This window comes from Ovis canadensis, chromosome 20 (assembly GCF_042477335.2).
Source record: "Ovis canadensis isolate MfBH-ARS-UI-01 breed Bighorn chromosome 20, ARS-UI_OviCan_v2, whole genome shotgun sequence".
In the NCBI taxonomy this organism is placed as follows: Eukaryota; Metazoa; Chordata; class Mammalia; order Artiodactyla; family Bovidae; genus Ovis; species Ovis canadensis.
The window spans coordinates 31937137-31950059 of record NC_091264.1 but is presented as its reverse complement, the minus strand read 5'-3'; the positions used below and the strand labels follow the sequence as shown (position 1 = coordinate 31950059).

At 57.2% G+C, this 12923-nt stretch overlaps 1 protein-coding gene across 1 annotated transcript in view; it reads right to left on the bottom strand.

Moving 5' to 3' along the window:
* Positions 1-1573: 1573 nt before the first annotated feature.
* TTBK1 (tau tubulin kinase 1) overlaps positions 1574-12923 on the bottom strand; it is a 38385-nt gene continuing 27035 nt past the window's right edge. Inside the window, exons 13-14 of the mRNA XM_069564533.1 lie at positions 5559-7117; positions 1574-4911 (exon numbers count right to left, since the gene is read on the bottom strand). Of these exons, the coding sequence (XP_069420634.1) occupies positions 4521-4911; positions 5559-7117 (1950 nt within the window). The 3' untranslated portion in view covers positions 1574-4520. The remainder of the gene's footprint in view (positions 4912-5558; positions 7118-12923) is intronic.

Here is a 12923-nt window from a genome sequence, read left to right as displayed (position 1 = left end):
AATATGCTCCTCTATTTATAAGAAATACATATGGAAAGAGTGCTATTATTATAAACCTAAAAGGTCTGAGATGGTACACACCAACGGGTTCACAAGGATTGCCTCTAGATGGTCAGGTTTGTGGATGGGAGCCTTTTGTGTTTTATTTTACATGCTTTTAGCACTTGCCTGTTTATTACAAACATGACCTGCTTTTGACATTTTTGAACAAGAAGGAAGGTAAAAGCATGTGGGGGTCCCACTGAAAGCTAGTGAATCAGGCCCTAGAGCTCCCTTGCATCATGTCAAAAGAAAGAAACAGGAGATGGTTACACAGGCTCTGGGATGTCAGAGCTGTGGTGGGGTGGTCTTCTCAGAGGGAGAGCAGGACATCAAAGCCTTCGTCCTTTTCCCTCGGATCCCAGGCAGTGCTGGGAGTCTGCCCTGGGATAGAAGTTGTTTATGTATTGTCTAGGTGAAAGATTCACACATACTGAACCTAGGGTCCAAAATGCAGAAAGTATAGCAAGTACACTCCACTGCAGCATCCCTCCCCCCACCCCCCTGGCCTCCCAAAGCAACCAGAGGCCTCTAACTCATCTAAATAGGTGGACATTACACACACAGTCCTTTTACTAGATACAAAAAGCCCCCTCCTTCATGGCAGAGCTTCACAGCACCCTACAACATCACATGCTCTATTAAAAGGCCCCCATTAAATGGACATTTAGATTGTTTCTCAGCGCTTGCTTTTTACAGGTTTACAGTCTCTGATCCAAACAATTGAAAATCTTTTAGAATTCAGAATACATTTAGAGTTAGGCAACTCAGTGTATAGTCCATATATTGGGAAACACCCCAATAGGACCTAAGGCAGCATCCCATAACCAAACACATTAATACTTCACTGCAAATATGTATGGTAAGTGGAATTAATAAAGACTATAAATGGTCTTGTCAGGTTTGTATATCAAATGAGTTGATGCTGAGCTAATGGGATGTCTGTCTCCCAGTTTTCAGAACTTTCTGGCTTTTGGAATTGTAGATGAGGCTTTGCGGAGTTCAAAGGATGCTGCCATGAATTACTTAGGACATATAATTTGGTGAGTTTACAGGTATATCCTTAAAGATACATTTCTAGGAGTGGAGATGCTGGGTCAGAGGCTCTGTTCATTTGTGATTTTCATAGATTTTGCTAGAATACTGATCATTATTCTTCCTTGTCTATAAGCTGCTGTACTTTCTGGTTTTCCAAACACTTGTTCTTTTGTCTGTAAACTTGGGGGCAATGAAAATTCCCCCTTCCCTCTCTACAAAAGCTACACTTAAAAGTCTCTTGGAGCCAGGGGAGCAGAGAGAGCCCGAGCTTTGCTATCAGAGACAGCAGGGCCATCCCCTTCCACCCGTGTGACTCTGCGCAAATTACCTGTATGCAGCCTGAGCTTCCATGTCCTCTTCTGCAGACAACCAACCTCCAGGACAGTCCCTCCTCACATTCCCACCAGCCTGCTCTCTCCCCGCTGCCTACTCCCAGCCCCAAGGCCTGGGCTTTGTACTATCCCCCAAAGTAAAAAGAGTCCAGGCCAACAGAAAGAAAGGTCCACAGGCTTTTTAATGGTGTGATGGCTACTTCCCTTCCGAGACCCGATCTAATCATGACAGCGGCTTCCAGGGTGCTGGGGTGGGGATGTACAGGTGCAAGGTGGGCAGAGGCCATGCAGTGACTAGGAGGGGTGGGGGAGGGTGTTACATTCTGTTTGGCATGTAAACATTCTTCAGTGGCTTCCCCAGGGAGGGGAAGGGCAACTCCCTGCCCCTCACCCCATGCTCACCAGGGCGGATTCCCCCTGACCCCACCCCAGCTGAGAAGACTGCACAAGCCAGGCCCCTGCGAGAAGCTGGGAAGGGGGCAGCCCACATATTGGGGGCACAGCTCCTCACCTGCACCCTCTTCGTGCACAGTGCAGCTGGGGAGGGGAGGCATGTTCTGGGGTGAGCAGACCTGCATCTGAGCCAGTGACACAGGCAGTGGCAATGGGGAAATGCTGGAGGGTGTGGTGGTGGTGTAACACTCTTTTATAGAGAAGGGGCTCAGGACTGGGAGGGCTTGGTGGGCAGGAATGGGTGCCCAAGGGGGAGGAGACTGCAGTGGGAGATGGGGGCACTGGAAGGTGGTGTTTTCCTCTGCCCTAGACCCTTCTGGGGCTGGGAGGGGCAGAGTCAGTACCCTAGCTCCCCCACACACTTGCCCCCTCCTCTCCTCCCCCACCTCGGTGACATTCAATGACGCAGAGGCCTGAGGTCAGTTGGGAGCCCTAGGGAGGTCCGGAATCCCAAGGGCAGACAGGGTTTTGTGTCTCTGCCCAGCTCGAGTGCTGGATGAAGCTAGAGTGTGGGATGGGTTTGGGGCTCTCTCAGGCCGCCCCCTTTTTCCTCCCAACACCAAACCAGGGTGTTGTTGGTCCTGGGGCAGGGGTGAGGCTGGGGGGCCCTACATTCACAGTTCGGTTGGTGGCAAGGAACAGGCCCAGGACCTGGGCACCAGGGGTCATGCCCTGGTCCCCACCTGGCACGAGCTGATTGTCATTCGAAGAAGCTCTAGGTGGGAAGGAGTGGCCCCTCCTCCACCCCCTCTGCTGGACCCAGAGGGCAGTAGAGGCCTTGGGATGGGTCTCGGGTTGACAAAGAGGGCTCTGTCCGTAGAGGTTTCCTGAGTGTTCTGGGAGCTTCTGCGTCAGTGAAGGGTGAACCTTGAAGGCCATCCACCCTGGAGTCCTCCCCTGGGCTGGTCTGCAGAGAAGCCACCACCTCAACATAGAAGCAGCTGCCCAAGCCTGCCAACTCTCCATCAGGGGCTTCAGCTGGCACCACCAGGCTTCTCTCAGGGCCGATTTCCTCACGGGCATCCTTCTAAGGGATGGAGGCTGGATGCTGCCAGACCACTAGGGCAGGCTGGGGCCTTTATTCCTCTTCCCCAGGTTGTCTTGCCCTGCTCTCTGTGACCCAGGGAAGAACAGGGACCATGCCAGGGGACAGAGGCTGTGGGTGCCGAGGATGGAGGAAGAGCGCAGGGGACCTGTCCCAAATGGGCAGGTTGACTATCCCCTCTGCAGCCCCTTGGCCCAGATGAAGGCAGTTGAGGCTGATGATCAGTGGGGATGAGCTATGCAGGAGCCAGACCCAGGAGGAGGCCTCATATCCATTCATGGAGCAGCGCAGGCCTCACCCTCTGCAGGGACTGCTCAGCTGCATGGGCTGGCTTAGAACAAGAGGGGACAGGCTGAAGGGTGAGCTAGAGGTGGAGGGCACTGGGGCTGGACCCATCATAGAAACATACAGAAGTGAGAAGGGCCTTTCTGCCTCGAGTCCAGGGGCCAGCTGTCTGTCAGTCTGTCTGCCTATTTCTGCTCTCTCTCCCGTAGGGGAGATGGTGGTCTGATCCAGCCCACTCTTCAGCGCCAGGAGGACAGAGAGGGTGATGCAGCCAGAACTGGGTCCCTGAATCTCCAAAGGGCCAGTGCAGAGAAGATGATAACCAGTCATTCTCCACCCCCACTGATTTCAGGAGAGAGAGAAGTTGGCTGAAACTGCAGTAGGCAAGATTGAGGTTAGATGGCAAGAAGGAATTCCTGATGGTGAGGGGTCCTTAGCACTAGATCAGGGGACCACGGGAAGGGGTGAAACGTTTTCTTTAAAGCCCCGCCCCTCCCCCAACCCCGCAACTTCCCACTGGGAAACTCTTGCCCAGGAAAGCAGCCCCTGCACACTTGATGGTTTCCACACAAACTTAGGGGAAGGGGGTCGTTGTACCCTAGGGATGTGAGGGAGCACCCTTCTCCCATCACCTGCCCACTGCTTCCCACAGGGGTGTCAAGGACAGTGCTGACTCTGGGGCAGGTCACACCTGCCCCCTCACACCTGAGTAGACCAATGGCTCCTAGGTCTCACCTCTCCAACTCCAGTCTGGCAGCTGAGAAGAGGCTTTCCAACCACCTGAGCTCCCAAGGGATGGTGGGATTAGCCCCTAGTGGGAGGCTGGAGCCTCCATTTCTGGAATTTGAGGCTGCCTTTCCAAAAAGGGGGGCAGTGGGAGGGGGGGGCTTTGGCTGGAAGAGGGTCAGGAGGAGGAAAAGACGCCGCAGGATGTGTAAGCAGAGTTCCCTCGGGGGGCATGGGGAACAGCAGAGGCCTGGTGGGTGAGCAGGGGTCCCCATTAGTGGAGTCCTTGGTGAAAAGTCGCTGAGCCTTCCCCGGGGCGGAGGGTGAGCCTGCCCCACCTGAAGGGCAGCGGGAGGAGAGGCGGGGAAGGGGAAGGATGGGGAGGTGGGCGCTCCCCCGGGGCCCGGTGCCCCAATCGGCAGGGCTGACGGGTGGTCGCTGTGTGTGCTGGCGCGCGTCCTCGCGGGTGCAGGCGGGAAGCTGGGTGCACGGGTGGCGCGCGTCAGGCGCCTAAGGCTGTGCTGGGAGCTGTTTCAGTGTGGCCGGCTGCGGGTGGGGGGCCGGGGTGAGGGTGGGGGGGCCGCAGAGAGCCGCGCGCATCATTATCTGGCCCCCGCCCGACTCTCCGCAACCCCCGCCAGGCCTTTGGTTGCTGCGCGCTGAGTCTGGACTTTCCCTCTGGGTCCTTTCTTGGGGCCCCCCAAAGGGGAGGGGGTGCCTTCAGGCTGCGCCCGGGCCTGCGGGGCGCCCCGGGGTGGGGCGGGCCCGGGCCGGGCCTGGTGCGAAGGGGAGGGGCTCTCTTTTCGGGACAAGGACCGGCTCCGCGGGGACGCGCTGGGATGGTGCGCGGAGGAGGCGGGAAGGCCGGGACTGCGCGGGGCTGGGGGCCTGGTGCCGGTGGGGGCTCGCCCGGGGCCCGGGCCTCGGCCGGAGGGCTGTTTGGGACGGAGGTCAGCAGCAATGGCCGTCCCTGGGGGCTTCTGCAGCTGGAGCCTGCGGAAGATGCGGAAGGAGGGCAAAGAAACAAAAGAGAGACAGTTTCAGAATCTCCCTGGGCACTGAGCCCGAGTCGTGCATCCTCAGAGGTGGATGAGCCTGAGGATGAGACCTTGGCACAGACAATCAAACCGAGGCAGACAAACTGAGGCGTGGTGCCCCGTCCTCCAGGACGGGGCCTCTAAGGGCCACCCTCCCTCACCCCATGCCCCCACCCCCCCACCCGGGCTGCTAACAAAAGAGCTTGCTGCATGCTTTCTCTGATGTCTCTGTTTCATCTTTACATTCTGCTGTATTATATACGCGTGCTTATATTAATATGGGTCATGTTTTCTCCCAACTATTCTAGCCTTTATCTTTGAGCCTTAAATGCCCCGTGGCACACCAGAGACTGTGTGTGGACCCCACTATCCCCCATCAACCTTTCCCAAGCCTGCCTCCTTGACATCCCTCCAGACACTTCCTTGAGCCCAGTGCCAGGGCTGGGACCCAAGTCAGAAGAGAGACTTGGTTGGGGAGGTGTGGCTGAATTATCAGTATCCCTTGCCTCCAGGAAAGCCTCCCCTGGAGGAAGCTTTCTGTGGTCACCCTCTGCCACCCCACCACCACCACCCACCCCCCTGGGACTGGCAGCGGTTTCTCACCTGCTGGTGATGGCTGTGTCAGATGCTGGGGCCGCACCTTGGGGTCTGTCGGGGGGCTGCTGGGCTGTGGCAGGCGTGGGCATGCGGACGCTAATGGGGCGGGGGATCCGGCTCCTGGTGGCAGCTGCCCGCCCGGCTTTCCTGGGCACCGCAGGCTCGGAGGCAGGCGTGTCCTCCTCAGAGCCTGTGCCTGAGAGAGTCTCAGAGGCACGGCGTTGCTCCTCGCTGGAAGAAGACGAGGCCCCAGAGGCCAGGCGCAGTAGCAGGCGGCCCTGCTTCTTTTCCATCACCAGCCGCGCCAGGTCTTGCTGCGGTCGGGCCCGCTTGCCCCACCGCTCTTTGGCCGACAGTGAGCCGGAGGGCTCCGAGCCCGTGTCCTCCTCAGACAGCAGGACAGGGATTCGGCTCCTGGGGCGGGGGCCTGGCACGGCGTGGCGACTAGGAGAGATGGTGGCCAGTTTTTCGGGGCCTGGCTCCAGCAGGGACACGGGAGTGGGCCCATCAGCCAGGGCTGGGCCGTTGGGCAGTGAGTCTGTGGCCACCACCAAGGGGCTGCTCCCTGGGAGTACTGACGGGACACAGCTCTCCAGCCCTGACAGGGCAATGCCATTCTCCAAGTGTGCGGAGGCCCCTTCCTCCGCCACCCTCCCATCAGAGGGCACCTCCAGGCCCAGCTCGCCCCCAGAGCTGAGCTCCTCAGACCGGGAGGCTTGTCCACCGGAAGACATGACATTGAGGTGGGTTTTCTCCGCAATGTGCACAAAGGTCCTCTCGACTTTGGTGAAGGGTGAGGAGGTGACTGCCACTCCCCCTGCCCCCATGGCCACCGCTCCCGTCCCCTGACCTGCCCCAGGCCCGGGGGGCTTGGGCTCGGACTTGAGGACGGAGGACAGGGTGCCTGGCTCCGACACATCCAGCTGGCTGCCAGTGGGCTGGGGCCGCTCCTGCTGTGGGGTGAGGGCGGCCAGAGTGCCCAGGTCGGGGTCAGGGGCCAGGTCAGCAGTGACGGGCGACTTCTTCATGTCACCAGGGGAGACGAGCACCAGCGTTTTGGAGCCCTCCTCAGGCTCCAGGTCCCCGTCAGCCATCGAGGCCCGGCCCCTGGACTCTTTCTGGTCGTCGGCCAGCAATGTGGAAGGCGCACCCTCCTGGCTCCGGTCTGTGCTCCTCTCACTGCCCTCGCTGCTGGAGCCGCTGTGTGGCCCCAGAACCTCCCCCAGGGCCACTGCCTCCTCCTCCTCCTCCTCCTCTTCATCTTCCTCCTCTTCTTCTTCCTCCTCTTCCTCCTCTTCCTCCTCTTCCTCCTCCTCCTCCTCCTCCTCCTCCTCCTCCTCCTCCTCCTCTTCTTCCTTCCCATTTGTTTGAGGCTGAGCAGGAGCCAGTGGGACCTGGGGAGGTGTGAGTAGCATGTGCGAGAAGCCTACCCTCCGGACCCTGTTGAGCAGCCGAGCCCTTTCGCGGTAATCGGAGAGATCCTTCTTGAAGTCCTGGTAGGGCAGGCTCAGGGGCACAGCTCGTGGGAGACCATTCACCTCAAACGGGGGTGCCACAGAGAATACCTGCAAGGGGCACACACAGGGACCCACTGAGGTCACAGCCCTGCTCCTGGACCTGGCTGCACCCTCAGTCTTGGAGGCTCGCCAGAGTGGGAGTTCCACTAGAGCAGGCACAGAGGCTTGTTTTGTTCATTGTTCCATCCCCGGAGCTTAGGCTGGTCCCTGGGACCTAGTAACTGCTCAATAAATCTCTGATGACTGTTTCCATGCTCCAGGTCCCCTGGAAGTCCCAGGCCTTTATCCCGGTGGCTTTTCCATCTCCCACTCTCCCCTTTACCCCTACTCCTCTCCTGTATCCCATGTGTACCCTGAAACCCAGAGCCAACTGTAGTTCAGTCAACAGAAGAAAATGACAACTGCAAGCCATCATAGCCACCATGTAGATCAACCCTTCCTTTTGCAGGTGAGGAAACCAGGTCCAGAGAGGAGCAGCAAGTGTCTGGGTTGCCTTCACTGCCTCCTCATAGAGTACGGCTCCTCTGTAGCCAGGGAGTTGGCTGCGGGGCCACCAGAACCTGTCAGGGCAAAGTTTGGGCCATCCTCCACCCCGTGAAGTGCAGGCTGGGTCCCTGGAGCTCCAGCCTCCTTCCCACCTGCCTGTCAGCCAGGAATTTTCCAGCCCTCTGTAGGTGCATTTTGAGTCCACACTTCTCCAGAAAGTCACAGCCAGCCTATGAAAGACAGTTCCTTTTCACTTGATTACTTTTGTCCCTTGGAAGTTTTGGCCATGCGATAGCATGTCCTTAGCTTTCTAGACTCTTACCACATCTCTCCTGAGCCCTCTTCCTTCCAGACTCAAAAGACCTGAGCGTCTTACCAGGGCCTCCGCTGCTATGTCTTCTTGTCAATCACACACATCCCTGGGCACCCACACAGCACCAGGCCCCATCAGGGCTGACATGGCTTTGTTCCTGGGGGGATGGTACCGATGGTATCCAGAACTTTGTTAGCCTTTTGAACACACAGGGCTTCTGTTTTCTGAAACACAGCCCTTGCAGACCCAAAGCCCTGGAAGGGCTCCAACACCTTCAGGGGCCATCCAGACTCAGGGAGTCCTGCCAGGCATTCCTCTTGAACATCTGTGTCTGCTGTCCTATCCCCATGGGCACAGCCCTGTGCTGCCTGGTGGTTCCCCAGCCATGAGCCTGATTTTTTTTTTCCCATTCTACATTGCCCATCCGTTCTTCCTACAGCTGCCCAAGTGATCTTCCTGAAACTTAAATCGGATCTCATTTCCCACTGTTTCAAACCTGCAGAAACCTGTGGTGGGCCCCACAGTCCTCTGGAGATAGTCCCAACCCTTGGCTCAGCATATGAGCATCCTCTCTCCTCCCCACCCCTCCCTACCTCACCCCACCCCAGCCCAGCCCATGATCTGGCTCCTACCTTCGGCTCTAACCTCACTTTGCTCCCCTGCTTATGTTCTAGCAGTTCTCAAAATGCAGTTTTCTCATACTTCTGATCCTTCCCTAGACAGCTTCCTCTGCCCAGGGGTCCGTCCCTTTCTCTCTACTGACACGACAAATTCCTCTTCTTCTTCCAGCACCCAGCTCAAACAGCTCATTTTCCCAAAAGCTTCTTGTCCACCCACCAAGCAGATTTCACCACTCTCCTTGTTTTCCCACATCCTTCCTTCACAGAACCTTCCACCCTCTATTTGACAGGCACGCCTTTACATGGTTCTCTCTCCTGATAAATGGTGAGCCTCTTAAGGGTTTTTCATTCATTCATGCATGCGTAAAGTCCTTGAATGTCTATTGTCTTGACCACTGTGTTAGAGGCTGTAAATTTGTGGATCAACAAGACAGACCTGGTTCTTGTTTTCATGGAGTGTGCAGTCTCTAGATTAGGAAGTGAGATGGGGATAATGCATACTCCACAAAGGCTGTGACCAGAAACAAGGTCATATAAGCAGTGGGTCTGGCTTATAGCAGTGGATTGATAAACGTTAGCTCCCTCCCAACCCCATCCCACCCTCACCTCCTACCTGCTGCTCTGGCTTACCCTAGTTTGAAGATCATTACCTCCCTCCTCAATCCCAGAAACTCCTGGTTGCCATACCTATGGAGGCAGGGAAAGACCTCAGGCTCTCCAGCTGAGGTCTCTGTGCTCAGCCCATAGGCAGGTGGAGGAGAAGGAATCTGCAAGGCCAAGATTCGCTCAAGGCTGTGACTTCTCTCCTCCTTAACTGCCATAACCTTCCTCATGCAAGACAAGATAGTGTCAGACACCAGACAGGACCCCAGCACACTCCGGAGTGTGTTCTGATTATGTGTTTCTCCTGTCTGGCTCAAAACCCACCCACCCAGTACCAGATACATCCTACTCAGCAGGGGTATCCTTCAACCCCACCAAGCCACTCTTTCTCAGCAGAATCTCAGCCTATTTTCCTGCCCATCTCTGACTCTTTGGGCATCCCTGTTAGAATGATCTTTGCCCCTGCCATCTGGCCAGTTCTTGGATCTCTCTGGAAAAGCCTCATCCAAAGGATGGATCCTCTGCTCACAGTGCCCACGTTAGATGCTCATAGGTGGAATCCTCTCCCTTTCCGTCTCAAAGCCCTCCCCTTCCATTACATGGGAGGGATGAGGGATCCCCACTGGAAATCAGGCATCACTGACAATATCAGACTAGGAAACTGAGGCCTGGAGAGAGGCATCAATAGGCCTGAGTAACAAAGGCACACCAGTCAGGCCAGCCCAGAACTCAGAATTCTTTCCACTGCCTCCTTGGCTTCTCACCGTCCCAGGTGGCGAAACTCAGGACCTTCTGCCCTTCAGCAGAGCCGTGAACCTCAGAGAAGACACAGATTTACCCTAAGGGTCACCCTGGCCTGGGCATGCTTGGTTTTATGTTTCAAAGCCCCTTTCCATCTGGCTCCAATTTGGGGAGCACCAGGCCTGGAGGCACCCCTCCTCCTCCTCAGAGAGCAGGAAGCCCTCCCTCACCCTTTCTGGCCTCTCCTGGATGCCCAAGTCCAGTGAGTATTCACCCGTTCACCCAGGTGATCCTGTGCCTGTTCAATCAGCCGGCGATCCCTGGACAGCCCTGTGCGCTTGGCCCTCCAGGCCTGAGGACACCACGGGAGGGGACAGCAGCAACACTCCCCTGTTCTACCTCAGAGGGAAGAGACAGTGCTGGGTGTCAGCGAGGGAAAGCCAGCGTCCGGGGCAGCTCACACCTTCCTGCTCCCTTCTCAGGGTAGGGACACGGTATGACTTCAATTTGCTTTCTATGGTTCTCCAGCCTGCACAGCGGTATTTGAGGATGCTTTTTAAAAATACGGAGCCCCAAGTCCTACTCCGCAGATTCTGCTAGGTCAGAGATAAGGCCCAGAAATCTGTTTCACAGCTCCCTGGTGACTTGGATGGAGTTTGGCCAAAGGCAGATGCGCTGAGGGTGTGGGAGGAGGGGAGGCAGGCCTTCGGGGCTGAGACACTCAGAGAGAATGAAAGCCTCAGCCCTCCCCCTACATCCGCTGAGCCCCCAAGCAGAGGCATGTGGCCTTGTCAGCTTCAGAGCTCAGCCCAAGTCCATGTTTACTCCAGTCAGCCGGAAAAGTGAACAGAGGCAGACGGACCAGACTCCAAACTGACCCTGCCGCCAGCAAAACCAGGCTCTCTTCAGCCTTGACTCCCCTGCTATTGACACTGGAGACAGGTTACTCCCCACACCCCCCATCCGCACACAGCACCCATTGAGCAAGTCTCTGACCTGGACCCAGGCCAAAGCCCAGACTCATCAGTCCACAGTCCCAAGGTCAAACAAGGCGGGCTGTCCGGGGACAAGAGGACTATGAGCTCTTGACACCCCCACCCCACCCTCACTGCCCAGTGGGGAGGGCTTTGTGACTCTCACAGCAGTGCCCCCCCAGCCCCAGAACAGCTGCCCAGCACATACCTCCCAGCCCCGGCCACAGGAACCCCCACTCCCATTGCCAAAACTGCCTAGACTGACAGAGATGAGAGGTCAGCATGGTACCTTCTCTGCTGGACTCTGCCTTTCCCAGTCTTTGCCCCATCTGTCTGGTCTCTACACTCAAACCACATCTGCCAGGCCAAGAGCCCTCCCTCTGCTCTTCACCCTCCATCCAGGGGTGCCACCCACATCCGGCACCCTGGCCCATGGCAGTCATCTGGGTGAAAGGGGTAAGATGACCTGGGAAGACAGCTGCTACCCTAAGTCTCTACAGATCCTCATACACTTGACCCCAGATCTCAGTGCCTGACCCCAGCTGCCCCAGGGCAAGGACCTCTCAATGCCCTGGGGGGTGAAAACTGCAGCTGTAGCTTGCCCTTTCTCGCCCCCACACTTGCTTTAGGCCCCAAGGGGAAACATATTAGTATCTTCCTCTTTGGGCGCTATGGCTGCAGGCCTGTGGGGGTGGGGTGGGGGACAGGGGGACAGTGAGACGGTGAGCCCCCTCCCCTTTAACCCCCTCTCTCTGCAATCTCTACAGTCTCTGCCACCCTCTTCTCTGGTCCCACCCTCTCCTTGACCTAGTTCTCCCTCAACAGGCATTCTACCCCTGAGTTCCCTGGGTTCTGCACAATCCAGTCTCTTACTGATTCCCGGCAACAGACCATTCTCCCCCATGCCGGGGCTCCTTCAGATCCCCCATCAGGGCAGGGGACAGGGAGCAGGGGAAGGCTCCCTGAGGTCTCCTCACAGGGTTCTCTGCTATTCTGGCTTCCCACCCCCACCATGCACTTGGCCATAATTGTCTGATCCACTGAGAACTGATTACTACCTTTCATCTCCCCATCCCCCCTCCAGCAAGCTGGCCATTTCCAGTCAGGCCAGAGACCAGAGTCCACCCCCAAAGCCCTCCTCGGGATGAAAGGAGACCGCTAGCCAGCCGCAGCAGTAAGTGTTGCTCAAGTCCAACTAGGTTGAAACTTTCTAGGGTTCCCTCCCTCTCCCTACTTTGGCCTGTCTTAGCTGCTGGCTAAGGTAGGAGTGGGGCTGGATCCATTGATCTGAAATTTGCCACACCCCATCCACCACTCCGAGTCAGCAAAAGACTAGCCCCTGGCCTCTGCGCAGTCCTGCGACCCCAGAACTGGGGGGTGCGTGGGTGGGTGGGTTAGAAACGAGGAGGAGGAAAGAAAGCAGGCGAGGCGCAGGTTCCTGGAAGGCGTCTTTAATCAGAATTTGGTAGTACACAAGCTCTCCGGATTGTCTGCATCAACATACAGGGACTTTAAAAGGCACAAGATCCCTTGCACAGCGACGCCTGACGGCGGGGCGCCCCCCACCCCCGCCCTGTGTGGCCGAGTGCGCGGGGTGCAGAGTCCGTGTCCTACCCCCTCCCCCCAACGCCGGCGGCGCCGCTCGTGTGGGTTCCGGTTTCAAGTGTTGGATTTGTACAGTACTCGCAGTCTAGGGGCAGGGGCTCAGTGCATGCGCTTCTACCTGGGCCCTGGGGTGGGGGTGGGGGCCCTGACGCCACTCTGTACACTGAGGACACACCCCGGAGAGAGAAAGAAAAAAAAAAGGCGTCCCATCTTCGCGTGTGTGTGGTTTTGAAGTTTTTCGTGCATGCTTATGGCTGGCCAGGGTCGGGAAATAGTGCAAGCTTATAATACAGTATTATTGCAGTACAAAATGGGGGGCGGGAGTTATGATGGGATGGGGAGGCCCAGGAATAAACAGGCTGGATTCGGGACCTCCAGGAGGAACCTCTCGCCAACCCCCTTCCCATCCCTGCCTCCCAACGCTGGAAGGGGGCCCCTGGAGGGAAAAGGCTGCGCTGGGCCCTCGGGCCGAGCTTCCCCCATCCCACCAGTCAAACCTCCCAGCGGGGCAG